The 25,686-nt window shown below is 45.9% G+C and overlaps 1 protein-coding gene across 2 annotated transcripts in view; it reads left to right on the top strand.

Annotated features, from left to right (window-relative positions):
- The window catches only part of SMARCD3 (SWI/SNF related, matrix associated, actin dependent regulator of chromatin, subfamily d, member 3), a 42,709-nt gene that overhangs the window by 12,132 nt on the left and 4,891 nt on the right, over nt 1-25,686 (top strand). Inside the window, exons 1-3 of one of the 2 annotated variants that reach the window (XM_031939452.1) lie at nt 18,158-18,447; nt 23,469-23,680; nt 25,481-25,523. In XM_031939452.1, coding sequence (XP_031795312.1) covers nt 18,370-18,447; nt 23,469-23,680; nt 25,481-25,523 — 333 coding nt within the window. In that variant the 5' untranslated portion in view covers nt 18,158-18,369. Of the gene's footprint in view, nt 1-18,157; nt 18,448-23,468; nt 23,681-25,480; nt 25,524-25,686 lie in introns of those variants that run through there. The other variant, XM_031939453.1, reaches the window with a different exon arrangement.

The raw sequence follows: 25,686 nt of genomic DNA, 5'->3' as shown, positions 1-25,686 counted from the left end.
TTCAGAGTCATATACCTAGTGAGAGACTTGCTTTAGGTCACCCAGACAGTGGTAGAAGTAGGACTCAAACCCAGGTCCACTGCTCTTTCTATCACAGATAAAGACAGCATCCATGGTATCCATCACTGTGTGTGTGATGTGTGTGGATGTGCTGCTTTCTCTGTAAATTATAGTCTTAGGACCTGGGGCATTGGAGGTTAAATGACTTGTCCAGAATCCCACTAATAATACATATCAAGAGGCAGGGACTGAACCTGATCTTCCTGATGCTGAGGCCAGTTTTCTATTCACTGACACCATACTGCCTTTAAATAGACAAAACTTGAGGACTTTCACATAGAGCAGCATCAGGGCAGGAAAAGTTTGGGAAATGACAGGAGCAGCAGAGAAAGGTAAAAGGGGCTGCCTGCTCCCCTAGAGCCCTCAGTCCATCCCATCACTGGCTTAAAATGTCCCCTACAAGCAGATGGGGAAGAGACTTGCTGGCAATCCCCTCCCCCCTCCCCCCCACGAAATCTGCACTGTCTATAGCATCTATCTGTCTTAGAACAAATGCTGTTTTTACTGATTTTCTTTCAACATCAACATTTCATCAACATCACAGTCCTCCAAATCCAGACCCTTCTCTCTTACGGCCCTCATTCCCTGAGAATTTGGTACTGTCCTCTGAGCTGAATTTTACCTATCTTCCTTCTTGGTTCAAACCCCTAGCTTATTTTGAAACCCACCTCCTGGCTCTCACCAGTCTCAATTTCTGACTTCTTTTTAAAATCCAGGTCTGTAACTCTCTCCTTGAGAAGCAGGGAGGGACGCCCCTCCCCAATTCCCTCAGAAGCAGTGATGGCTCAGTGATCACTTAACACACATGTACTTTACCTACATCTGGAGGGAGGGGGCTGCCTAGCATTGCTATCCATCCCCTGAGTAGAAATAATTCTCTGCCTAAACACGTGAGCAAACGTGGGCTCTTGGTGCTCCCCCAAAGCCCACATAGGCCCTTCTCTGTTCCAAAGCCCACTGAAGCTCCTAGTTGGAGGAAGCCCTCCAAGAGCTTCCTGCCCTGATTGCAGAAGAAAGGAACATAATTCCAATTTGAGCTATTGGTCCAGAAGGTCGATTTGGAACTTCCCAAGCTTCCTTTGAAGATCCAAAGTGCTTTCTTTGGAGCCTCATGGCAAATCTATGATTTTCCCCATATCCTCCCTTCTTAAGGAAACAAGAATAAATGTTGAGTGATTTCTCTGAGGTCACTTTCCCACGGTAGATTTTAGGATGATGGCAGGGAGCCAATGTGCCTTTGCCTCTGTGTATACCTAGTGGGTGGTTATTCCTCAGGCTGTGTTTGTCACATGGGACCCCCCCGCTCAGTTTTTGGAAGCCCTCTAGAAATTCCGCCTTAACTCTGCAATATCTTTCTCCACTCGTTTGTACTACTGTCCGAGGCAGCAGCTTGGGTGTGTGTGTGTATCCTGTCTACGCAGGAGCTTCTGTGTTCTGCCTCCAACCCCTACTGAGTTCCTTACCCCCACACTTTGAGTTGCTAACACAGAATTTCTTTTCCATCCCGTCATTTCCCAGCCGAGCTGAAATAGATGGAGAGCCAGCTTCTGAGTCAGGAAGGCCTGCATCTCAGTGCTCAGTGGTCAAGGCAATTCTAAGTCTGTGAATCCCACAGGAGCCACTCATTGGTCCAATAAAAATAATCCCTCCTGTCACTGACTCTTACCCCTAAAGAAATTCCCTGAAGCCTTTGTGGGAAACAGAAGGTAGTGATGGACACATCCAAGAAATCCCTTTGGGGATGTACCCGATCACCTGCCAAAGAAGAATAGCAGTTAGAGAAGGAAAAACAAGCAAGCAGAATCTCATAGGTTAAAAACTTAGGTGACCAGCCCACTGCTGATTTTTTTTAATCACTCGGTAACTGAATATAATCCCAGTGCAGTGACCTGGAACTAGGAAAACCTGAGTTCAAGTTCTACTTCAGTTGCCATCAAATCAATCAATATAGAAATTTAGTGCTTCCTGTGTAAGATACTGTGATTAGTGCTATCAAGGGATACAAAAATGATGAAATAGGGATGACTGGACCAAGCAGTCATCTTGGCCCTTTTAAGAAGCATCCTTTAGACCCTTATACATTCTAGACTATAGTTGATGAGAACTGCCCGACCTATGGACTATGAGAGGCAAGGAGATGGCAAAAAGGCAAATACTCTTCATTCCCAGGAGCTTAGAGTGGGTGACTCTTCCTGACTCAGTCTCCCAGTTACAGAGCCAACCAGAATCTCCTGGTCACAAGTGGGTTAGCCAGGAGCCAGACCACATAGACCACTGAAAGAGCCATGGCTTAGACTTAGTCCCATCACTTACACTGGTAAAGAACTAGGGATCTTCCTTCAAGGAGGATATAGTTTGAAGAAAGAGTAAATTCAAGCATAGGGAACACTGAAATAATTTTTTTTTACAAAATTATATTTTTCCAATTACATATAAAAACAATTTAAACATAATTTAAATTTTTTACATGAAAATGTTTATTTTTTCCAATTATATGTAATAATTTTTAACATTTAAAAAAAAAAAACTTGAGCTCCAAATTTTTTCTACATCCTCATTGAGAAGACAAGCAAATTGATGTAATGTATGTGTATTCATACAAAATATTTCCATATTAGTCATTATGGAAAAAAACAATAGACCAAGAAAAAACCATGAAAAATTAAAATGGAAAAAAACAAAAACAAAACAGTATGCCTTGATCTGCCTTTAGACTCCATCAGTTCTTTCTCTGAAGATTAGATAGGATTTTTGGATTGTTGTATTGTTGAAAATAGCTAAATAATTTATAGTTGATCATCATTCAATATTGCTGTTACTGTGTTCTCTTGGTTCTGCTCACTTCATTTTGCATGAGCTCATATCCATCTTCCCAAGTTTTTCTCAAACCAATCTGCTCATCATTTCTTATAACACAATAGTATTCTACCATAGGTAGAATTAACTTGTGAATCTGTCAGGTCCTAGAGATTTTTTAGCATTAAATATATATTTTTTTTAAATCCTAGGGATTTTTTTTCTTAATAAGTTCATTTATGGGTCCTAAGATAGGTCAATTTAAATATTCTGTTACCTCTTCTGTTAATCTAAGAAAGTTATATTTTTAAAATATTCATCCATTTGATTTAGATTGTTAGATTTGTTGGCATCCAATTAAACAAAATATTTCCTAATAATTGCTAGTGGTGGTGAACTTACCATTTTCATTTTTGAAACTGATAATTTGTTTTTTTTTCTTTTAAAATTAAATTAACCAATGCTTTTCTCTTTTATTGTTTTTCCTCCATAAAATCAACTCCAGTTTTATTAATTCAATAGTTTTCTTTTGCTTTCAATTTTATTAACCTCTCCTTTGATTTTCAGGATTTCTAATTTAGTGTTTAATTAGGGGTTTTAAAATTTGTTCCTTTTCTAATTTTTTACTTGCATGCCCAATTCATTGATCTGTTTTTTATTTTATTCATGTAAGTATTTAAAGATACACATTTTCCTCTAAGTTATCACTTTGACTGTGGTCCCTAAATTTTGGCATGTTTCATTTTGGTGTATTGTCATTCTCTTTAATGAAATTATCTATCGTTTGCATATTTGTTTTTTGACCCACTTGTTCTTTAGGATTAGATTGTTTGGTTTCCAATTAATTTTTAATCTATTTTTCCACAGCCTCTTATTGAATGTAATTTTTATTGCATTATGACCTGAAAAGAATGCACTTAATACTTCTGCTTTTCTGTGTTTAATTATAAGGTTTTTATACCCAAATCTAGGATCAGTTTTTGTGTAGGTATATTGCTAAGAAAAATGTATATTCCTTGCTATTCCCATTCAGTTTTCTCCAGAGGCCTATCATATTTAACTTTTCAAATTTTTTTTCATCTCCTTCATTTTTTTCTTTTCTTTTTCCTTTTAAAATTAGATTTATCTAGTTCTGAGAGGGGAAAGGTCATGTCCCCCAGTAGTATAGTTTACTATTTTCTCCTATAACTCATTCTACTTTTCCTTTAAGAATTTGGATGCTAGAGGCAGCTACATGGAGCAATGGATAGAGCACTGACCCTGAAGTTAGGAGAACTGCGTTCAAATGTGACCTCAGACAGCCTTACTGACTGTGTGACCTTAAGCAAGTCACTTAACCCGAATTGCCTCACACACACAAAAAAGAGGAATTTGGAATATCTACTTCCCTCTTCTCCCAATGCAACCCTCATTTTTAACTGCTTAATTTTATTTTTTTGAAGTCATCCCATCATAGCCAACTCACATACTCTCTCTATATACTCCTTTTAACTGTCCTTATTATGGTAAAGTTCTTAGGAGTTACAAATATCATCTTCCCAAGTGGGAATGTGAACAGTTTAACCTTATTATGGACCCTTACTGGTTATAATTTTAAATCATCAGATGCTCTTGGTAAGTTCTGTCCAAGGTAAAATGAGAGCATTGACTTAACATCACAGAATTTAGAGCTAGAAGACTTTCAGCTACAAACCTGCATTTCATAGAGGAGGAAATAATCCTGGACAAGTGACATCATTTACCTAGGATCAAACAGATAGTAAGTAGCCTAACTGACCTCCAAATCCAATGATCCTGCCCCTAAAGGGCTTAGATTTTAACTAAGAAGACAGTTTGAAAAAAAAAACCTCAAGTATTTCAAGGCAATGTAAAAAACAGCATTGTGCTATGCTGTAAATGAATAATGGGCTCATTCTATAATGTCTTGATGTCTCTTCTCCACATATTCAAATTCTACCCATCTTTCAAGACTTTTTCCTGATCAATCCAGGCCGAAATGTTTTCTTTCTTTCTAAACTTGAGTACTTGTTTGTACAATTCACTAGGGACTCTGTATTATATCGTCTTGCTTCATTGGTAAATTTTTTATATATTTTTGTCTCCTTAAATAAACTCTTTGAGGGCCACTAGTATATCTTACATATCTTCTAAAATCCCCCTCACATCTAACAGAATAAGACCTGGTAGACATTCAGGCTTGATCTCACAGAAATAGAGATATTAATCAGGAAAGGGTCCCTGGAGATGAGTCCCCAACCATGTTTTTTTTAATTGTTTAATTTTATTTAGTACTAGAAACCTGTGATTTTATTGTTTTTTACGATCTTTCAATTGTATTTTATTTTTCCAAATAGATAGTTCTTAACATTCATTTTTGTAAGATTTTGTATTCCAAATTTTTCTCCTTCTTTCCTTTACCTCCCCCCTCTCCAAGACAGCAATATGTGCAATTCTTTTAAATATATTTCCATATCTGTCAAGTAATGCAAAAAAAAATCAAACCAAAAGAGAAAAAATTAACAAGAAAGAAAAAACAAGCAAAATATCATGAAAAAATGAAAATACAATGCTTCAATTCATATTCAGTCTCCATAGTTCTCTTTCTGGATGCAGATGGCATTTTCCATGCCTTGAATCACCACAGAGAAGAGCCACATCCATCAGAATTGATCGTTGTATAATCTTGTTGTTGCCATGTACAATGATCTCCTGGTTCTGCTCATTTCACTCAGCATCAGTTCATGTAAGTCTCTCCAGGCCTCTCTGAAATCATCCTGGTAATCATTTCTTACAAAACAATAATATTCCATAACATTCATATAGCACAATTTATTCAGCCATTCTCCAAATGATGGGCATCCGTTCAGTTTCTAGTTTCTTGCCACTACAAAAAGGGCTGCCACAAACATTTTTGTACATGTGGGTCCCTTCCACTCCTTTAAGATAGATCCTTTTGGGATATAATCCTAGTAGAAATACTTCTGGGTCAAAGCACATGGACAGTTTGATAGCTCTTTGGACATAGTTCCAAATTGCTTTTCAGAAGGGTTGGATCATTTCAAAACTCCACCAATAATTTATCACTGTCCCAGTTTTCCCACACCCCCTCCAACATTTATCGTTATCTTTTCCTGATACCTTAGCCAATCTGGGAGGTAAGAAATAGAGTCTCAAAAGTGGGCAGTGAAAGATGCATTATGGCAGAGAGAAGGGCTTCTCTCTATCCCCTCCCTCATAAATGGGATATTTTTTTTAACCAATATGTCCCATCCTTTTCACAGTTGTGAAGATGGAGCATCTGACCTGCCTAATTATCCATAGGAGCTCCATTTAGTGTTTCCCATTTTTATAACATGTACCTGGGTCATATCTAGTTTCTTTAGTTATCAGACCCATAAGCCTGTGCTTATGTGACTTGCTTTCTTGATTGGTAATCTTTTAAGCACTAAGATCTTTGTTTTGTTTTGTTTTGTTTTTCTTTTGCTTTAGAAAAAAATTTTTTAACATTTTTTAAAAATTTGAATTCTAAATTCTCTTCTCCCCCACTCTTGAGAAGGCAACCAATATGATACCCATTATATCCATGAAGTCATGCAAAACATATTTCCATATTAGTGATGTTTAAAGAGAGAGAGAGAGAAAGAGAAAGAGAGAGAGAGAGAGAGAGAGAGAGAGAGAGAGAGAGAGAGAGAAGAGAGAGAGAGAAAGAGAATGAGAATAAGCTTTAATTTGCCCTCAGTCTGGAGGTGAGTAGCATTTTTCCTTTCTTTTCTTTTTTTTTTTCACAATAGTACATTGGTATTCTGTTTATTTTTTCTGAATGTATTTTTAATAGTATTTTGTCTTTCAAATACATGTAAAGATACTTTTCAACATTCATTTTTGTAAGACTTGGTGTTCAAATTTTTCTCCCTCCTTTCCTTACCTTCCCCATACCCAAGACATCAAGCAATCTGACATAGGTTAAATATGCGTAATTCTTTTAAATATATTTCCATATTTGTCATATTGTGCAAGAAAAAATTCAGATCAAAAAGGGAAAAAAACATGAGAAAGAAAAAGCAAGCAAGCAACAAATAAAAAAAAAAAGTGAAATTACTATGCTTTGATCCACGTTCAGTCTCCAAATTTCTCTCTCTGGACGTGGATGACATTTTCCATGGATGGCACTTTTTCATCATGCCTTTGGAACTGTGAAAGCACCAAGACCTTAATGACCTGTTCCCTCTCTGTGCCTCCCCTGCCAGTGATTAGTATATATAAATGGCCTATTTGACTAAATTGTAAATTTCTGTAGGACAATTTGGTTCAATTGAATTAACATTTATTAAATTATTCATAGGCACTGGAACCATGTCTTATAATTTAAAATGATAATAAATTCACATTTCTATAATAATAAAATAAAAATAATAAAATCACATTTATATAATACTTTTTATCAAATCATAATTTAACAAGTATTTTCTCTATAGCAATCCTGAGATAGATAGTGAAGACATTATAATCTCCATTTTCCAGATAAAAAAACTGAGGCTTGAGAGATTGTTTTACCCAAGGTCACTCTACTGAGCAAAAAAGCCAGGTCTTCTGATTCTAGTCCTTACAAATCTATAGTCCAGCTTTCTTTGATGTTATCCCTTATATTTTTATTTCTTATGACTACATATACATAGATGGGTGTATATTTATCTGCGTGTATGTGTGTACATAATTAGAACTCTCCGGGAATAATAGATTCCATCAACCTATACCCCAAAGTATAAAGGAAAAAGTTTTCTTTTTTAATTGGTAAATTTCAAAACTTATTCCTCCCGTTCAACCATTCCCTGAATCCTGCTGTTCCAGGACTTGAGGAACTAGTCAGTTTTCCCTTCTCTGTCTCTGTGATTTTAGATTTAAGGCTATTCCTTCCAGGCTTTCTATTTCTTGTTTTCCACAGTAGCCTTTCTTTCTTTCCCTCCCCTCCCCCTTCATCCCTTTCTACCAGCACAAATATAACAATAGTATCTTGGAATTGGGAGAGACCTTGAAGATCATCTGTTCCCCGAGCGCCCACACATCCAAGAATCCCCTGGAGAATCTCTCTGACAGGTGGTCATCTGGCCCCTGCTTGAGCACTTCCAGGGAACTGTTCAGATAGGCCCAAAGAAGACCGAGGCACATTTATGAACAATAGCGCCATAATGAGATATTGAGAGAATCTAAAGTGTTAGGGGCACATCCTTAATCTTCTGAATTTGACATCTAAGAGAATAATTACTCCTTCCCATAATCCATCCCTTGCTGCCCCTGTCAGATACAGCATAATGATGATTATAATTATTCAGAGTGCTTCTACATACATTATCTCATTTGATCCTTATAATAACCCTATGAGATAGAATAGGCATTGTTATTCCTTTTTTTACAGAAAAGGAAATTAAGACCTGGAAAGGTTAAGAGATTTTCCCCAAATCACATACAGTAGGGGTAGTGGCCAAGCCAGGATTAAAATCCAGTCTGTGCCACTGCTCTGCATGCACTTGTGGGACACATTCATGTAGTATTTTGTCCAGAAGAAAATGATTCCCAAATCCTACCGTTTTTACAAAGAGATGAATTACAACAGACTTTTGGAGACTCTATAGACTTTTGTAATAATCATTCCATTTGTTTGGACTTCAGGTTTTATAGGGCTGAATCTCCAAACTCTGCCCCTTGGGTACCACCTTATATACGCCTGTGCTGGAAATCATTTTCTGTTTCTCATTCTTTTAATAAAAGCACAAAAGAAGGCCAGGGTGGAATGTACCAGATTTGGAAGTGAGAAAAAAAAGGGGCCAGAGCTCATTCTCATTCTGGTTCCCACCTATCTGGTTGGGTCATCATCACTCTCCTTGGAACAAGAAGAAGGCAATGTTGAAATACCCAAAAGGAGATTGGACACACAGGAAGGGATTTCTTTCCTATTGGTGTTCCTCACTCTCCATCAGTTTTAAGATCTGAAGGAAGGCAATTAGTCATCTAGTTCTCAACTTCTAGGTCAGCTCCTTTGAGAGAAGAAGGAGATAAGAATCTTGAGGGATAATTGTCAATAATTCATCAAGGATCATTAACAGAGAATCCCACAATTTGAGCAGATCACTTTTTTATTTTTTGGTAATGGAAATAGTACTGGAATTTGAATTAGGCATTCTGAGTTCATATTCCATCTTTGCCACTGACTAACTACTCATTCTTTTTTTGTTGTTGTTTTTTTAATTTTTAATTTAAAACATTTTTTCTAACTGCTCATTCTTAATTTCTCTGAACTTCTATTTACAGTTATAGGATGGGGATGGTAATATTTGTAATGATAATAATAATAATAATGCTTCACAGAGTTGTTTTGAAGATCAAATGAATTGATATGTGCACGGTGTTTGTGGTAAATCTTAAGAGATGAATATAAATATAAGCTATCATTCTTTTTCTGTCATTTTATTTGATCCTCATAATAGATTTATGCAGTAGATATAACAAATATTGATATAGTCATCTCTCAGACAAAGAAACAACCACAGAGAGCAAATAATTTGCTCAGGACCACACAGCTAGCTAATGGTCAAGCCAAGAGTCAATGGTGGAGCTTAGGTCATAGAATCATAGATTTATAGCTGGGAGGGATCTCAGATGACATCACATCCAACTTTCTCATTTTACAACAAGGAGACAAAGACACACAGTAAGGTTGAGTTTTGCTCAGGTTCACACAGCTAGGAAGTATCTAAAATCAAATTTAAGGCAGGCTATACTCTTAACTAACTCCATTAGCCAATATAAAGTTTTGAGATTCTAAGGGACATAGAGGCTCATCCCATCAGTTGAAGATACAATTTGTATCTCATTCATTGCATTATCACTTCATGAATAAAGCCCACTTCTCAATCTGAACACAAATGATCCCATTTGACATATATCCACCCTTCAATATTACTGTACAAAGACCACAATGCCTAATAATAATAATAATAATAATGGCATTTTATGGTGTAAAGCAGTTTATAAGCATATCATTTTTATCTTGATAGCAAACACTAGGAAGTAGCTGCTTTTAAGTATCTCTTTTTTTACATATGAGGAAGCTGAGGTACATAGACTAAATGATTTGCTTAGAGTCACACAGGTAGTAAATATTTGAAACACAATTTGAATTCAAGTCTTTTGGGCTCCAGTTCCAGCAGTCTGTTGTACCATCTAACTACGTGGATACCTTGAGCTAGACCTAATTATTCTCCTGAGTTCAAGTTCCATATTATCAGATGGCTGCTGGACATCTCCATCTGGGTAGACATCCTGTTAACAAACATCCTAACTTCCACAGATCTGAAGCAGGTTCTTTTTCTTAACCCCGGCCCTACCCCTCCTCCAAACTTCCTTTTTTTCCATGGAGGACATCACTCTTGTTCTAGTCATCCAAGTTTATGATCTTGACGTCATCTCAGACTTTTTCCTCTGCCTCACAGTTCTTGTCTAGTCAATGACTTACCTTTGTCTTTGTCTATTTTGCCTCATCTCTCCTGTTAGGTCCCCTTCTCTCCACTCACATAGCCACTACCTTAGCTCAAGCCATCACCACCTCTCATATTAGCTAGCTTAATAGCCTCCTAATTAGTGTTCCAACTTTCCATTACCATCCATCTTCCATACAACCACCAAATAAACCATCCCTAGTCACTGATCTCTCCATGTCACTCCTTTGCTCAAAAGTCTTCAATAGCTTTCTGTTGCCTCTGATATAAAATTAGAAACACAATCTGGCCATGACCCATCTTTCCAGAGAGATTTCCTATTAGTCAATCAATAAGAATTTTTCATATACCTATAGATGCTAAAGTGCTATCTAAGATCGACATTTCCAATATCCTATACAAATCCCTAGATGCCTCACTCTAGGTATAGTTCTAATAATACCCAAGACTTGCCAAGTAATGATGATAAAAATAATAATAGTATTTATATAATGCTTTAAGTTTTGCAAAGTGCTTTACAAACATCACATGATTTTCACAAAAAAAGATGTGTCATTATCTTCATTTTATATATAATTAAACTAAGAAAGCTGTTAAGTGCTCAAGTCATACAGCTAATGAGGGTGTCTAAGGCTAGTTTTGAATCTTGACCTTCCTGACTTCCGATCCAGGATTCTATCCACATACCACCTGGGTCCCCCTGCACAACCCCATCTTATCTATAGCCCAGCTTCTTAAGCTGTGGTTCATGACAGGGTCTTATAACAGAATGTGGGGGAATCATGAAATTATGATTTATTATTAGTGTTTGGTTTGTATACCTATTTTATATACCTACAGACCCATTTACATAAACATTTCTTGTCTCCAGTGAAAAACTTTAAGAAGCCCTGTTCTATAGCTCCTTCTCCATAGTTTATTAGACAGGAATATGAATCTGCTACATTCCCATCCCTCAGTCAGATTTGCAGTCACACATGTTCTACAGCTCCATCCCTCCTTGTGACTGTACAACATACTTCATCTAATCCCTTCCCTCAAGATGATTGCATAGAATCACATATTATTGGCAGCATGCACCCCTCAGTAGAACTTGCAGAACCCCCACCTCATGTGCAGCACAATTGTCCCTCCACTTATTATACAGAAACACATATTGTCTGCAGAATCTACCCATTAGTCAGGCTGTACAGGACTCAGTGTTGTCCAAGTACCTGCAGGCTGACTCTGTGGTCATGGAACTCAGGGAATGGGCCAATAGGACTCTCTTGGTACAGTCACAAGCAACTGGTTTATTTGATAATACAAGAGGTATCGGGAGTACCGGACTCTTGATTTTAAATCAAGAAGTATTGGCTGGACACCCACTGGAGAGCCCATACTGTGCTAGGATGGTTTCCTACGCTCTGACCTCTTCATTGTCCATCTATTCAGAGGTTTTCTGATCAGAACATCTAAAATTTGGAGTAAGCAACTGTATACATGTGATGCATCTAACGCTGACATTAACTGTGGGATGGTTATTCTCTGTACACTGAAAAAACTGGAGTCGAGAAGACCAAGAGAGAGACAGTGGCCAATTCAGAGACATACACACAATAATATAAAGCTGATAATAGGATCTTAAGTGATCCAGAGGCCCAGATTGGCTTTAGCATCTGGATGGCCCATGGGCTCACTAACTCATTCTTTTGATTGCTCTCTCATTAATTTTTTATCCCTCTGGTGATTTCTTTATTATAGAGAATAACAGAATATTGGAGCTGTAAGGGACTTTAACAATCACTTATATCCACTTTATGTTACCTGAAGAAACTGAGGTTCAGCTACGTAGGAAGACCTGCTATTTCAATCTCCCTTTCTGAATTTGTCCTCTGTCTCTCTGAGTCTCTCTCTCTGTCTCTCTCTATCTCTCTGTCTCTCTTTTTGTTTCTTTGTCTCTTTTCTCTGTCTCTCTCTTTTTGTCTGTCTCTTTGTCTCTCTGTCTCTCCCTTCCTCCTTTCTTTTCCTTCCTCTCTCTTTCCCTCCTTCCCTTCCCCTCAGTCCCTCCCTTTCTGTCTCTCTCTTGTCTCTCTCTCTTTTTCTCTCTGTCTCTGTCTTTCTCTGTCTCTCTCTATCTTTTTCTCTCTGTGTCTCTGTCTCTCTTTTTGTTTCTTTGTCTCTTTTCTCTGTCTTTCTCTTTTTGTCTGTCTCTTTGTCTCTCTGTCTCTCCCTCCCTCCTTTCTTTCCCTTCCTCTCTTTCCCTCCCTCTCTCCCTCTCCGTCCCTCCCTTTCTGTCTTTCTCTCTGTCTCTCTTTTTCTCTCTGTCTCTCTCTCTCTCTTTCTCTCTTTCTGTCTCTCTCTTTTTCTCTCTATGTCTCTCTCTTTTTCTCTCTCTCTGTCTCTCTGTCTGTCTGTCTCTTTTTCTCTGTCTCTCTTTTTCTCTCTCTGTCTCTCTCTCGGCTCTCTCTCTTTTTCTCTCTGTCTCTCTCTTTTTCTCTCTCTCTGTCTCTCTCTCTCTGTGTGTCTCTCTCTGTCTCTGTCTCTCTCTTTTTTCTCTGTCTCTCTTTTTCTCTCTGTCTCTCTTTTTCTCTCTCTCTCTCTTTTTCTCTCTCTTTCTCTCTGTGTCTCTCTGTCTCTCTCTTTTTCTCTGTCTCTCTGTCTCTCTCTCTTTTTCTCTCTATCTCTCTTTTTCTCTCTGTCTCTCTCTCTTGTCTCTCTTTTTCTCTCTCTGTCTCTGTCTCTCTTTCATAGACATAGTCACAGCCCTGTGGTGACATAGATTGGCATCCATACTCTCCATCACACACAAAGAAATATCGAGACTGACCTCTCTCTTCAAAAAAAAAATAACCCCAGAAGAGCATATGTTCATTCTCCAAACCTTAGTAACCAGGCATCTGGAAAGCCCCCCTCGGAAGAATCAGAATATGCCACGAAACCTGTGTTTTGATCCCTGGCAGTCCCCGAACAAAAACATTTCTAAAATGACTCCAGACAGGGTAAAGAGGCGGGCTCTCCTAGATGCAGGGATGGGGAGCTGGCACCTCCAAGGTCAAAAAGGTCCTGCCCAGGGGGGACGTGTGGTCAGCTCCAGAAGCGGGCTATGGAAGTGCAGCACCGAACAGGCAAGCTCCGGCTGCCCTGCCCCCTCCCCAGGAGGAATGCTCCACGCTTCTGCACTGTAGTAGCTCCCAGGGACTTTATTTCCGTCTGCCTCTCTTTCTCTGTCTCAATTTCCCTTGCCTACCTGTCAGTCATCTTGTTTTCCAAGAAAGCCTCATTCCTAGGGAATTAGGGTGGAGGGACATGGAAGGAGAAAGAGCCCTCCCCCTCTTTCGTGCTTCCCTTCCTCCTCCTTTTTCCTTTGCTCCCTTCCCCTTTTCTTCCCCTTCTGGCAGCCATGTATCTGCCTTCCCACCATCTTTTTTGTCTCTTACCTTGCTGTTATTCCTTCCCTCCCCAATGACATAAGCTAAAAGCCCCAGTAATGGGAAAGGCTCAGAAGGAATCTAGGGAGTGAGGCACCAGACTCCACCCCAAAGGAAGCATCCTCCCCAGGAGGGTAAGAGTTAAGCTTTCCTCCCTGCATCCCTCTTCCTCCTCCTCCTCCTCCTCCTCCTCCTCCTCCCCCTCCCTCCCTCCCTCCTCTGCCTTTCAGTCCTGCAGCTAGGCCCTGGGCTGACCTTCACTGGCTGGGAGGACACACTGCGCATGCCTAGCCCTGCTCCCGGCTCTCAGCTGCCCGGGGACCCTAGAGCTGAGGGAGGGCGGGAGGGAGGAGGCGCGGCGGCGGCGGCCGCCCGGGAGAGATGTGTCCCCCCACGCACACACACTGCCCACCCGTCTCCCCTGTCCGCGATGCCGGGGAGGGGGAGGGAAGGCGCTCCTTCCCCGGGCTGGAGCATCCAGGGACCCCAGCCTCTGCCTCACGGCTGGGGCTGCATCTCTCTCCCTGCTCGGGGAGAGAGAGAAGCTTTGCCATTTGGTGCTTGAGTGAGTGAAGGAGAGATGGGGGGACAGCAGGGGGGACTTCGGCTTCGCTTCGGGCCGCCGCTGCCGTCCGCCGCTGCTGCAGAGCCCGGGCGGGGGGACGAGGAGGGGGGCGGCGGGGGCCTGCATCAGGGCCTCTCACGCAGCAGGGGCCCGGGCACTCCCACCCACCCCTGTCCCTGGGTCCCCTGGCCGGGGGGCGACGTCCCTGCGGGATGGAGAGGAGGCCCCCGGAGGGATGCTTTCCCTGGGGCCCCCTCTCCATCCCGCAGGGCTGAGCCTGTAGCCCCGAGAGGGCAGGGTACCGAGGCAGCAGGCCGGTGTGCAACCCGCCCCCCAGACCCGGACCTCGGCGGGCGCCCCTGGGAGCCTGGTGGGGGAGGGGGCAAACCGGCCACGTGTGCCCGTCTGTGTGCCCCAGACTGGCGGCCTCCTAAGGGTGTGTACTTCCTTGTGCGTGCGTGTCTGTATATCCCATCGGGACCCACCCAGGAATACCCCACAATTCCTAATCCGCGCACATCTACCTTCCGAACCGCTAGCCCGCCACGGGCCCTGTGTTACCTCCCAAGTGGGGGCACCTCAGCGCCCCTCTGTGAGGGAATGGGCGCCGTATGTTGGGGGCCCAGGGGACAGACTAGAGTAGTGGGAGCACCTTGTTGCCTTAGCAATCGTTCTGGAAGAGATGGTGATGCACCTTGGACCTCTACCCAGCTCCGTCTGGGGCTGTTTAAGTAGGAAGAGCTTCCATGTCAAGGCTGGGGCTTCAGTCCCGTTAGTAACTGAATCTATCTCTTCCCAACAAATAATCAATCAGTGTTCCTCTCCCTAGCCTGAATGTCTCTCTCTCTCTTAACTTCCCCTGGAACCTATTCTAGGGTTGGACATCCTTTCCTTTTTGTATTCCTCTCCTCTTCTCCCTCCTTTCACCTCTCAGTCTGAGGCAGAAATTGTTTCCTTTTTGTCTTCTCATCCCCCTCACTTAGCACCATTTTGCACATAGTAGACCCTTGACAAAATTTTATTGAATTATATTTTGCCTCGGACTTGGACACATACGTGATACTCCCTTTCCCATCATGGAGCTCTTATAACCCTGGAGATGAAAAGTACTGAAACAGTAAATCTTAGTGCTGTGAAATGGAGAGTTGGCTCTGGTGTTAACTTTTCTACTCCATGCCTTGAATGAACTCCAATCTCTCTCTCTCTCTCTCTCTCCTCTCTCTCTCTTTCTTTCTCTCATCTTCTTTCAAGACTCCCTTCAGGTGTCACTTCCCCCATGGAGCCTTTCCTCAGTCTTTCTTCCTCCTCCAATGCTTTGTATTATAATTATTCCTCTCTACGCTGTATTTCACTGATAGAATGTAAGCTTCTTGTGAGCAGGGTCTGCTTCATTTTGTCTTCACATTCCTATTGCATTGGACATAGTTTATACATTGAAAAGAGTGGTGAATTATAAAAGAAGGCAAGGGGACCAACTCCCTTGTCCTGAAGGAGATTGCAGCCCATTTTGTTTTGAGACAAGATATACAACTCAAGTAACAAAAGAACAAACACTAATTTTTCAGTTAAGTATTAAATTAGGTGGTACAAACAATGAATGTAAAATGAAACAGAGGAGACCACTTTAAGCTAGGGAAATCAGACTTCAAGGAAGAGGTAGAACTTTGTCCTGGGGCTCAAAGGATAGGCAGAGATAGGAGGCCATCACCAGCAAGGAGAACAACATGAATTTCTCATGTGGTACTATTTCTTGGGAAGTACATTGGTTCTATTTCTTGGGAAGGAGAAAAAAAAATAAGATGTAGGGGAAAGGAGAACTCTCATTCCCCTGAAATCTCTGGGAGAAGGGGAGGAGAGTGCCTATAAGTAGTAGTTTTCTTACCCCAATCTTTTTTTTTTTTTTTTATGTCATCTTTCCCTTTGAGAGTCTGGTGAAGATCCCTTCTCAGAAAAATGTTTGTAAATATTAAAGGAAATACTAAATTTCAGTTAGAACTTAGTGAAGATGATGGTGTGATTTTTTTTTCCCCATCCAAATTCACAGATCCTGAGATCTATACAAAGAATTCTGGGACCTCCTGATCCAGTCCAACCTCTCTGTTATTTACAATCATTGTGGCTTTAACTAGTTGACAAATATTCCTTTCCAGGAATTATTCTGTTCTGACTTGAGGGGGACATCTAAGCAAACAAAAGAAAAGCCCTTTGGGACAGTCCAGGATTCTAAGTGTCCAAGTGTCTTGCTTCTTTCTTTTGGGATTGGCACAGAAGGGATTGTGGCAACTGTGTAAAGCAATGTCTGTACATACAGACACTGTGAATGGACAAGAAAGCAGGGAACGGCAGAAGGGAAACCGGCAAAGCAGACCGAGCTCTCCTCTCCTCCTCCTTTGTGTGTTGTTCTTTCTATGGCATCTGTGTTTAGGGTTGAGTTGGAGCACCTAGTTCTGGAAGACAAAGGGAAGCAGGATCTGGGCTCCTTTTTGGCTGGCCTAGGGTTGATTTTGGAGGTCAGAGAGCTTCCGCGGGACTACCCCTGGTCTTTGGTGGCTGTGGCAGAGCGTTGGTTCCACCCCTTGGCCTGGGGGCTGGCAGTCAGGGACAGGCGCCCCTGCAGATGCTAGAACTGGCAGATGGGTTCCTCTCGTTTCCCGTCCTTCCTCCACTCCCGGGCCTCTCCCTCCCACACAAACCCTTTTCTCAGGCTCCCTAAGCCCAAACCCCACCTCCTGAGACAGCCCCTCTCTGCTTTTGGAACCTCCGGCTGTCCCAGCGGGACTTGGGTGCCTGGCATGGCAGCTGCAGCGTCCCCTCCGCCATTCTCAGGCCCCCAAGGCCGGAGGCAGGCCCTCTGGGGGCCGCGGCCTTCTCCCTGCCCGGCCCTCTCCTCCGTCCTGCCCCTCTTCCCCGCTCCCTTCTTCCCCCTTGGCATTCTGCGTTCTGCGGCCTCCTCTCCGGCCTCTTCCCCGAACACTTCCCGAAAGCCCCCTCTCTCTCACAAAGAGGCACCAGCAGAGACTCACGCGCGCAGAAACAGACACACGCCCTTGCGAGCGGGCCGGGAGAGACAAGCACATGGTCAGTCTCACCCCCGGACATCTAACGGCCCGCGGCCTCACCCGCGTAGTTCCGAGTACACAAGCGAGCCGGTAGCCGCCGGGACCGGGCTCCACGCATGCACAAAGGCACCGGCACACACACACACACACACACACACACAAAGGAGACACGCTCACGCGGAGCCGCGCTCCCACAAGGCACCCACGTTCCTCGGGGCTGTCCTGCCCCCAGCCCCGCCGCCTCCCCTGCCCCGGGCGCCGGGGGCTCCCTTCCACTGCTGGCCTCGCGCTGGAGCCCTTGCCAGTGAATGTTTCCCCGCTTCGGCCTGCCAGGTCTCTGGGGGAAAGAGCCTTAGAATGCGGCAGCAACAGCGTGGGGAGGGAAGGGGGGAAAGTTGGACAGGGCTGTTCTTCGCCTGGCTCTCTTGGCCAATTCCCTAACCCAGAAACTATTTGCGGAGCGGCCCCGGGAGGCTGAGCCCGGTCCCCAGCCTGCACTCCCCCATCCTCGCAGCCCTCCCCTCTCCCCTCGCCCCCTCCAGCCAGGCCTCGGGGCTGCGGGCGGGCGGGCGGGCCGAGCGGCAGACGGCCCTTCCAGATCGCCTCCCCGCTTATCGGCGCTGTTTGGACAGCGGTTCAGAAAGGCAGGGTTTTCTGTCCCCACCGAGTAAACAGCCGGACCCCGGGCAGCCCGGACTATTTCTGTCTTATCAGTGCAGGAATGCGGCAGCGGCAGCGGCGGCGGCGGCGGCGGCGGCAGCAGCGGCGGCAGTGGTGGCAGCAGCTGAGCTGGAGCGGCGTGGGCCGTGGGCCGTCAGGGCAGCCCTGAAGGGGCCCCCTCCCCACTCCGCTCTAGTAGAAGTGTGAGAGAGCCCAGCAGGACTCAGAGGGGAGAGTTGGAGGAAAAAAAGGCAGAAAAGGGAAAGAAAGAGGAAGAGAGAGAGAGAGTGTGTGTGTGAGAGAGAGGAGCGGCTGAGCCCACCCCGATGGCCGCGGACGAAGTTACTGGAGGGGCGCGCAAAGCCACGAAAAGCAAACTTTTTGAGTTTCTGGTCCATGGGGTGGTGAGTGGGGGAAAGTTAGCGGGGGAGGGTGAGTGAGCTGGCTCCGGCTGAATGGAGGGATGGCCGGGAGGGGCCGGGCGGGCTCTCTCCCCTCGCAGCCCCTCGGCTCTGGGGGCGGGGGCGAGCTGGACCCGCGCCCCGGCCCCACGGCGGGGAGCGCCAGGGAAGCCTCCGAGCCTGGACCATCTTGGGGTGGATGGGGATGGGCAAGGAGGGGCGAGGCGCCCACTCAGGTCCTCACTGGAGACTTGGGGGCGCCGTGGGGAGCGGGCTAGGGGAAGGTCTGGGGGCAGCCGCAGGCAGGGGCAGCCCCTCTGTGACCCCAGACTTAGTGTGTGACCCCGGCCCCTCTCTCCCTCCCGGCCCGGGAGGAAACGGGGCTGTCGGAGCTGGGACGGCGGCGTTGGGTCTCTCTCGCTCCCGGGACTCGGGAGTGAGGAGCAGGTGACTTTGAGGGAGCCGCGAGTGGGAGAAATTCCCGGCACCCGGGGAGGCGGCCGGGCTAGGCCTGTGCAACCTCAGCATCGCGGCACGAGGGGGGTGGGGGGAGAGCGGCCGGAGCCCCCGGCCCCGGGACGGGGAGAGCCCTCCCGCCGGGCATGTGCCTGCCTTTGGAGGGCAGAGGCTGCTGGAGGTTTCAGAGTTCTCTCAGCAGGCTGGAAGGTGTTCCCGGGTCCTCAAAGGTGTGAAGAGGTGGGGCCCCGTGGGGAGCGAGAACAGAGTCGCCACCCCCAGGGGTGACTGCGATGGCAGGAACGGGAGCAGGGGAGGTGGGATCTCAGAAAGGCCGGGGTACACCTGGAAGGAATAAGGCTCCGAAGGGGATGGGATGGCCTGGGACACGTGGAGAAGGGTGTGTGTGTGTGAGGGGAAGAGAGAAGTGGGAGAATTGGGGCAAAGGACTCAGGGCAGCCATGGCATCCCCTGCTGGGGAAGAGGCGGTGGTGAGAAGAGAGGGAGGTGTATTCAAGTCCCCTCATCTTTTTTTTTTTTTTTTTTAGAAATTTGATTTAAAAAACCAAATTTGGGATTTGCCCTTAGTGGAAATCCCCTTTAGGTTATGGAAAATTCTCTAGCATTTAAGCAATTCTCTTTGGATCCTTGGGGAGGAGATCTGGGGCTCCCCATTCTCTTGGGGGGCAAAGAAGGTCCCCTGGCAAAGGAGGAAATTTGTCAAGTGGTGAAGAGTCTGGGATGGCCCTTGGACTTGACTTCTGGAGCAGCTCACCCTCAGGATAGAGCATTGGGAGGAAACTCACAGGGGAAACCCCCTCCTCAAGGATACTAAGCCTCGAGCCCATTTCCAAATAACGCCCCTTTAAGAAAATGGGCATGGGGGTGAGATTAATATGTCTAAAGGGACTTAGAGCATTAAGGGTGTTGCCCTGTGCCCTCTGCCTTGCCTCCCTCCATAAAGACCAGGCAACCCTCTGTGAGTCTGTTCTGTGGGTGTGGAAGGGCAATCTGAGGCTCCAAGAAGGACTTGCTCTGAATATCCATGACCAAGCAACCCACCTCAGAAGTGTGAGTGACAGGACCAACCGGGCTTCCTAGGAGCTGGGGGAGGGGGAAAGAGAGTAGGGACGGGAGAAAGGGGTCTGTTGTGGGGAAGTGACTACCCTCCCCCTCCCTTCAGGATTCTCTTATCCTGAGTCCTTTTGGTATCTTGGCTTTAGGAGAGATGGGCAGAGACAGCTGGCCTCAGGCAGGGGGAGGGGAGATTAGGGTTAGGGATATTCTGGGGCAGAGGAGAGTTGGCTGTGCTGGGGGCATCAGGCTCAGTGGAGAGGCTCCTCCTTGTGACTCAAAGGCAGCTGTACTCCTGGGAGGGGAGAAGTCGGGCCACAACTGGCAATTTCATGAGAAGATGACAGGTGCAAAGAATCCTTAACCTCCCTCTGTTTCCCTGACCCTGACTGTCCCCCTTCTCCCTCTTTGCAAGTTTCTGGATTCTCTTGCTCTCCATCCCTCCCTCCCCTGGCCCTTTTTCTAGGGCCTGGACAATTGGGGTTAATGAGCATGTGGATCACTTCATTCGCTCATTTGCATCTCATTTGCATGTCATCTGACCACCCAGGGACAGGGATGCTGATTTCTGCCTCATCTCCTTCCCCAAGGCCCCTCTGACCCCTGACTGTCTTGAGTGGCAGGACTTGATTGAGTTGGGGGGAGGAGGGGAGGATAGGAAGAGCATTTGGGGAACAGGAAGAGAAGTGTGAGATCTTTTGAAAGAACTGGACAGATTGGGGCTGGGGTCCCCAAACATTCTTTCCCTGACTTGTCAGAGTGATCCAAAGCCGCCTCTGCAGCTTTCACAGAGCCTGCTTCCAGCTCTGACTGCCTCAGACTCTCTCTTTGGCCCAACATTAGGGCTCACTCTAATACTACCTCTGACCTTGTCTCTGGATACTATCTTTCATCATCCCCAAATGAGAAAAGAAATGGGAAACCCAACAAGATCCCATCTCTGATCTGTCCTCCGGTATGTTCAAAAGAAAGCTGCTGGCCTCCTATCTCCCTCTGCTCTTCTCTCAGAACATGGATGAGGATTAGAACAGAGTAATATCAAGTGGAATGGGACATTTCGGAAAGTAGAGGATTGGGGATTAGAGTCAGATGAGTAAGAAACAAGGTCCCATGGGGACCTGGAAAAGGATTCATTGAGGATGTGGAAAGAATTCCATTTTAGGATCCAATCTGAATCCCAATCGGCTTCCAAGGGCATCGGTTCCTCCAAATGGAAAGAGTTTGGGAAACTTATATTCAATAGTAGGCCTTCCACCTTTTACTGCTTTCTAAATTTCCCTCATCACTGACCCCAGTCAAAAGCTCAGAGCTTCCCTAGCTTCTTGGCTCACTAAGCTGTCTTAGTTTCTTGGATTCACAGAACTGCCATATCCAATCCCTAATTACCTGTCTTCCTTTCTCTGCTGCAGCCACCATTGCACCCATTTCCCTCTTTCCTTTCTACCCCTTCCAGACCACAAGAGTGAATTTTCTAGGATTTATTTACAAAGAAAAAGAGAATGCACAAATTCAAAAATAATACACCAGGGCAAGGTAATTAGAAGTATGTGTAAAAGAAACCGACCCAGTCCCAGACTGAATGGCACCTAAATTTTCTAACCTAATCCTTAACTAAAGTTCCCCAGGCCTAGTCTGGCCCATGATTCCTTCTTTGCCAAGAGCCCCCAAAACATTGTGTCATATTCTCCCCATAGCCCCAGATGAATGTACCCTTACTTAAGAACACTCTAAAACCAATTTGGGGATTGACCCACCTGAGTTTTCTGTATGCATTCATTCATCCATTCTTCTAATCCTCATCTCAGTCAGCCAGAAAGCTTTCTGATGACTTGGTCAGATTGTGGTGCTCCTTCCAATTACTTTATAATATTTCAGTAATTTAACTGCCTTCTTCTCTCCTGTTTACCAAGGAGAAGCAGAATGGGTCCAGGAACCTCATCCCCTCTTTAAAAAAAAAAGTCAGCTCCTTTATTTAGATGCACAGAGCAGACAGGGTTAGGAAGCAGAAAACTAGGAGGTGAGGTTAGGACTGGGGATTGAGATTGAGACTGGATAGGATTGAGCCTTAAGAGTCTAGCCCCCTTTTTGAGAAAGACAGCATGCTCTAAAGGAAATTACAGAGCTAGAAGCCATGAGGCTCAGATTCTTTAAGTCTGCTTTTGCCACAAACTAGCTGGGTAACCTGTAGCTTTCCTCTCTGTAAAATGGGGAGTTGGACTAGCTTGGCAACTTTTCCACCATTTTTGGTGATCTACCTTTTGACAGTCTGGTGAATCCTATGGGATCCCTTTTCAGAATGTTCTTAAATGCATAAAACACCTAACATTAAGAAGGAAACCAATTATATTGAAATAAAGATGTAATTTTTCCCATTTAAGTTCACAGGCCCCTTGAAATGTATAGGTGATCTATCTTCTGCAGTCCTTAACATTCTATAATTTTATGACCCCAAGCAAATCACTAAATCTCACTTTCTATCAATTGGGCATAGTACTTTCCTTACTAATGGTGAAGGGTTTTTGTGAGAGTCAAATAAGATTCCTTCATTTGGCAAATTCCTGCTCAGGCACAACCTTCACAGAAGTCTGACCACGATACATCATTGTAATGTGGAGGTGACCCTGGCCAAGTATAAGTTCTGGCAGGACCTATCAGGATGAACAGTATGTATGGGGCCAGTGGCTGACCTATCTACCATCCAAGTATGACCCAACTAGGGGCAAGAAGTTTGTTGTCGGAGGGCTGGCTGCCAGAGTAACTCGTGCTGATATCTTGTAAGGCAAATGAAGGCCTAGATGTGCATTGGTGAGGGAGGGCCATGTGGAGGTAATGGATCATACAGCCTTGAGGTATTGAACAGGGCTCTTCCCTCTGACACGTACTGACTGCTCGATCCTGGGCAAGTGACTTAAACTCTTAGAGCCCCCAGACAACCCTAAGACTTTTTTGCCCCTCAGTTGATCTGCTGCAGTGGAGGGAATTCCTGAAAGCTGTGAAACGTGTGTCCTGACCAACATGCAAAGAGCATCGTACTAGGTGGTCTAATCATGAGCGTGAAAAAAGCGTGGGACCTCTTAGTCTTGTGGATCCTGATTCAGCAGGATTCAAAAGGGATCCCCTTAGCATCTGTCTGGGTAGCATCCAGCTCCTTTTGTAAGGATGAGCTGCACCAAAATAGAGCATATTCCACTCCCTGAGAAACCCTCCCCCCTTTGCCCTCCCATCCCCTTTATCCCTCTCATTGCTAGCAGCCTAGAAAGCTCAGGGTCGGAGCTGAGGGTCTTGGACCTCGGAAGGTATCTGGGAGGGGGTGGGAAGGATCGGTGCTGCTGGGAGCATCCAGAGGCTGATGTGGCCACATTAGTGGTGTAAATCTCACAGGGGGCTTTGAACCTCCAGGGATGGTCTCTGGAGCACAGCTGCTCCAGTCTGACTGGCTCGCCATGTCTCTGCTTTGCTCCCCTTCTCCCCCCGCACCCTGCTCCCCAACCCAGCGCCCCGGGATGCCGTCTGGAGCCCGGATGCCCCATCAGGGGGCGCCCATGGGTCCCCCGGGTTCCCCGTACATGGGCAGCCCCGCCGTTCGGCCTGGCCTGGCCCCGGCCGGAATGGAGCCAGCCCGCAAGCGAGCAGCACCCCCACCCGGGCAGAGCCAGGCGCAGAGTCAGGGCCAGCCAGTGCCCACAGCCCCTACCAGGAGCCGCAGGTGAGTGAGAGAGCTACCTGCAAGTGGAGGGAAGGAGGTGGGGGAGGAGAGTGACCGGCTTTGGGAATAGTTAGGCTTAGGGGCAAAGTTTTTGGCTAGGAAGGACCGATCCAGATGGAGGAATATGTCCCCCTCCTTCCCATCCTAGAGAAGTCCTTCCTTTAGGCTTTGGCCTTTGGCTTTCCCCATTTCCCCTCACAATTCATAATGAAGTGACGGCATATCCATAGCTTCTGCCTCTCCCCCCACATGCTCTCTTCCCTTCCCTGATTCTACCTTGTTCGGCCCTCCTCCCCCCCAGACTGTCCCCCTGTCTCCCTGCCCCTGTACATCTGCTCTGTTAGTTCTCTGTCAGCTTGGGGGTGGGGGTGGCTCAGTGGGACATAGTCCTGGGGGGGGTTGTAGAGGCCACAGGAGGATGCTGGAACCACCCGATCCAGTGGGCTCCACACCCTGGAGGTCCAGCTCAGTCCCATCACTATCAGCTTCCTCCTTGCTATAGCTTAGGCTGCACATACAAAACTCCCTCTAGGTCTCTGAGTATTAGCAAAACATGGAAGCCTTATTTTGCACAAGAGATGAATTCTTGAAAAGGGCGTCTTTTGAACTTTTGTAAATTATCATTACTGTTCAATTGAATCCTAGTTTAAAACATTCAGTTAAGTTCCCTCCCTAAAGTCTCAGTCTCCTTATCTGTCCAATGAAGGAATTAAATGACCTCCGAGGTCCCTTCCAACTCTAAATCCAGTGAGTCCAAAGGAATCTCACGGTAAAAGAAAGGATCGACGCCCCAGCTCATCCCTGGTTTCTCTCCTGGAAATCTGGGTTTTTCCATATAGTGAGTTGGCTTAAAGTGAGGTGCTCCTGCGATGAAAGAGCCCTTCTGCTCACCTCCCTTGGCTGAGAGGGGTGAGGGGGAGGTTGAACGGGGAGCTGGGCAGTGGGACGGAGCACCACAGAGGGGCAGTGTGGAGCCAGGACGGGCTCCGACCAGCCTCGGACTTCCCCAGCCTGGGTCTAAGAAGAGATCCCATGATTGGACAGTTTATAGTTGGAAGGAATCTTAGAGATCATTGAAACCGAGATTGAGATCTTTGTCCTGTCCCCAGCCCCTACGTGGCCCCATCCCTTGGTGCCCCGGTGCCAGCCACACCTACCGGGCTGTGTGGAATACTAAGTGGTGTCCCTGCCCTGGGCATCCACGGGCTGTGGGCACGAGGGCCCCAGATCGTACCTGCCTTCCTCATTAGACATGCATGTGTACCCTTTGAATGCCCCTTCCAGACGCAAGTCAGAGCACATCCTTACCTCATTCCCCTGTGAGTAGGAGGAGAGCAGGCTCCCTTCCCCTCAGCGTAGGCCGCCGGCCCCAGCCCCATCCCTTCTTTCCCAAAGTTGCCCTTTCTGCGCTGGAGTTTATTGCTCGAGCTCCACAGCCCTGCCCTGCCCCCATCCCTGCTCTTCTCTCCTGTCCAGGCTTCCTGAAAGAGCCCCGGCAAGGAGACCTTTGAATCCCACTCCCTCTCCTTGTCCCCCAAGTCCAAATTGTTCCCGATCCTCCCGGGCCCTGTGGATGGGGTGGGAGGGAGGGGGGTTCTGAGGCTAGGGAGTGACTGCCCCGTCCCCCCCAAGGCCGCAGCTCCAGCCCCACTGCCTGGCCGCTGAGCCCCTCAGGCAATCGGGCAGGCTGTGGGAACCCCAGCCGGGCGGGCGGAGATGTCGGGATAATTTAGCAGGTGGCCTCGTTACTCCCAGATCTGTCGCCATGGTAACCTGGTTTTTTCTTTAAAAAATGTACAGTGCCAAGAGGAGGAAGATGGCTGACAAAATCCTCCCTCAAAGGGTGAGTGCCTTTCACGGCAGCCCCCCTGCCTGCCCCCCTTCCTTTCTGCTCCCCTCCTCTGCTGCAAACCCCCCCCCCCACTGCGATACCTCCCCCTCCTCCCTCCGGGCCAAAGCTTCTTCGTCACAGTCACTTTCACTTTTTCTCTAAAAAGCTAATTAAG

Source organism: Sarcophilus harrisii, chromosome 5 (assembly GCF_902635505.1).
Source record: "Sarcophilus harrisii chromosome 5, mSarHar1.11, whole genome shotgun sequence".
NCBI lineage: Eukaryota > Metazoa > Chordata > Mammalia > Dasyuromorphia > Dasyuridae > Sarcophilus > Sarcophilus harrisii.
Note: the sequence above shows the minus strand (reverse complement) of the source record. Positions and strands in the feature narration are given on the sequence as shown.